This window comes from Cystoisospora suis, assembly GCF_002600585.1.
Source record: "Cystoisospora suis strain Wien I chromosome Unknown contig_8802, whole genome shotgun sequence".
Taxonomy (NCBI): domain Eukaryota; phylum Apicomplexa; class Conoidasida; order Eucoccidiorida; family Sarcocystidae; genus Cystoisospora; species Cystoisospora suis.
In genome coordinates, this window is record NW_027161580.1 from 4,309 (window position 1) to 6,834 (window position 2,526).

Genomic DNA, 2,526 nt, shown 5'->3' on the forward strand with positions numbered 1-2,526 from the left:
ACCTTTCCCCCCCGTCCTTCAGAGCTTACCTGATGAGAGGATTAGGATCTAGAGAGTCTTTTCGAAATGTATTGACAGCCAAGATAGCTAGCTCAGGTTGAGCTTTGGCGTAATTTATCACATAGAGGTAGACAAGCTTCTTCAACTCGATATTCGTCGTTTGCATGCAGTTGACTACATCGGGGAAGAGAGACGAGACATCCTTGCCTACCGTCATAGCGGCGATAACCTTTTTGACTGCATCTTTTTTCTTCTCCTTGTTAGATGAATGGAGCTCTTCTTTCAAGTCATGCAACTCGCCCCTCTTAGCTGGCTGGAAGTAATTCGTGCTTCCTCCGTCCGTCATCTTGGTGAAAAGATAAGGAAGAAGAAGCGAAGGGAGAAGAGAAAAGAGAAGGACAAGAGAACCCTCTAAGGAGAGGAAAGAAGGAGATAAAGAGGAAGGAATTGCGAGGGACCGACCACAAAGAAGAAGAAGAAGAACCCGGCTGCGTGATAAGGAGAAAAAGACGAAGAGAAAGACTGTTTCTCTACTGGGACTTTTGAGGAAAGAAAAGAGATAAAGAAGAAGAAGAAAAGGATCGAGAGCTCTGACTTGTAGCAGACACTCCTAGGTGTTGAGAAGAGACAGAAAGAAGAGAAAAATTTCTTATCTAATAAAACACTAGTAGCCCAATGAGAGAGGAATGCCTGTGACGATTCAGAAGGAGGAGAAGCAAGACAAATAGGGAGATAGGAATCTTTTTCTTTCTTAGTTCAAACTGTATTTCTTATGTCTTTCTTCCTTTCGTTCTCTTTCACGTTTGACCTTCTTCTCTTTTCTTGTCGAGAGAAACGGGATAAATTTCTTCGTTCTATACAGAAGAACGGGAGCGCATGCACTCTGGACTATTCCCGGCCGTATCGTGCTTCGATGGTGTGTAGCTAGTAGATCGATGCTGTTAAACTGTAGTAGGTCGTGAAAGGCACCTCGGCGTCTCTCGAATATAAGGCGACTCCAGAAGTCTCATGGCATCTTTGAGTTGACGTATCAGAGAGAAGTAACAAAAGAAGTAGGAAAGGAAGAATAGAAATATGAAAGAAGAGAGAAAGAGAGACAGAAAGCAAACCGAAAGGAAGAAGAACAAAGAAAGAAAAAAAGAGATAAAGAAGAAAGAGAAGGATGAACTCTTTCATAATAGGTTCTCTACCCCTTCTTCCTTCGTGAAAGAATGCGACGTCCCTTCGTCTTGAGGGGAAAGAAGTTTGCCCGCCTCTCCGAAGAAGAAAGAGAGAAGTGTGTAAGAAAAGCTTCAAAGCTCCTTTGGAAGCATCAGAAAAGGCTTCTTAGGCATGAGAAACCGAAGAGGAAGAGGTCTCGGTATCTCAAAAAGATGGATGACCTGCGTAACGACAAGAAAAGAGAAGAAGAGAAGAAGAGATAGCCTGGGTAGCGCCCCTTCTTTCCTAAGAAAGGAGATTCTTCAAGCAATGAGAAAGGTTCTTCTGCTGCCGGGAAAAGTCCAGAGAGAAGACTTAAGAAAAACCTCGTCAAAAGAAACGATGAAAGAACGAAGAGGTAAGAAAGACACAACGAGAGGAAAGAAAGGAGAAAGAGAGGACCTCGAAGAAACGGGTGGCTGAGAAGGAAAGCTTGTAGTGGACGATCAAAAGTTTCGAGGAGAGACGAGGAAGAGAGAATAGAGAGGTAGATGCGAGGGGGCTGGTAGAAGGAGAAGAAGATGTGAAAGAAAACGACTCTAAAGGACAGCAAAGAAGAAGAGTAGAAAGAAGAAAGGCTTCTTGGCGCTCCCTCTTTGCCTTCCTGACACCGAGGAAAGAGAAAGCAAAGAGCAAGAAGATGAGGAAGGAAAGACTCGCCAGGCTACAAAGAAAGAAAGAAAAAGAGAGAGAGATATAAAGAAGAAATGGTTGTTCTGTCGGTCTGGAGAAACGTGAACATCAAAAAGAGACTTCGTTGTCGATCCAGAGAGAAAGAAGCAAAGAGAGAAAAAGAGGGAAGGAGAGAGAAAGAAAGCAGCGAGAAAAAGAAGATTTAGGCTTAGCGAGAAAGGCATAGAGCTTGACCGGAAATGCGAGAGAGAACTCGAAATTCTTGGAGGTACAGAAGATGGATGAGAGAGAGAGAGACTATATAGGTAGCTCTCCACGAAGAAGCTATGAGATACAGATGAGGAAGAAGGACACAAGAAAGCAGAAAAAGAGAAAAGACAGAAGGAGCTGAGCGAAAACAGACAGAGTCGCCAGGAAGCAGAGAGGGAAAGCATCATTCACTTCGTACCGAGGTAGCGAGCGATAGAAGGAGAAAAAGAAGAAGAAGAACCAAGCAAGCGGAAGAAAGAAACTGCATGCAGCAGGAACAGCAGCGAGAAGAAGACACGTACGGCTTGTAAGGCTACTGTGAATGCAGTTGGAGTGTATGTACACCCTGTCAACCTGACAATCCGCGAATGAAGAGCAGGGGCAGAGTCTCCTGTTAACCTGTCATCCTTATCGAAAGAAGAAAACCTCCTCATCCAATCAAAG

At 44.1% G+C, this 2,526-nt stretch overlaps 1 protein-coding gene across 1 annotated transcript in view; it reads right to left on the reverse strand.

Moving 5' to 3' along the window:
• Positions 1 to 2,291, reverse strand: part of CSUI_010896 (beta adaptin protein) — a gene marked incomplete at its 3' end in the record, with an annotated part of 6,163 nt that extends 3,872 nt beyond the window's left edge. Inside the window, exon 1 of the mRNA XM_068070997.1 lies at positions 30 to 2,291. Coding sequence (XP_067917027.1) covers positions 30 to 346 — 317 coding nt within the window. The remainder of the gene's footprint in view (positions 1 to 29) is intronic.
• Between the last annotated feature and the right edge of the window lie 235 nt (positions 2,292 to 2,526).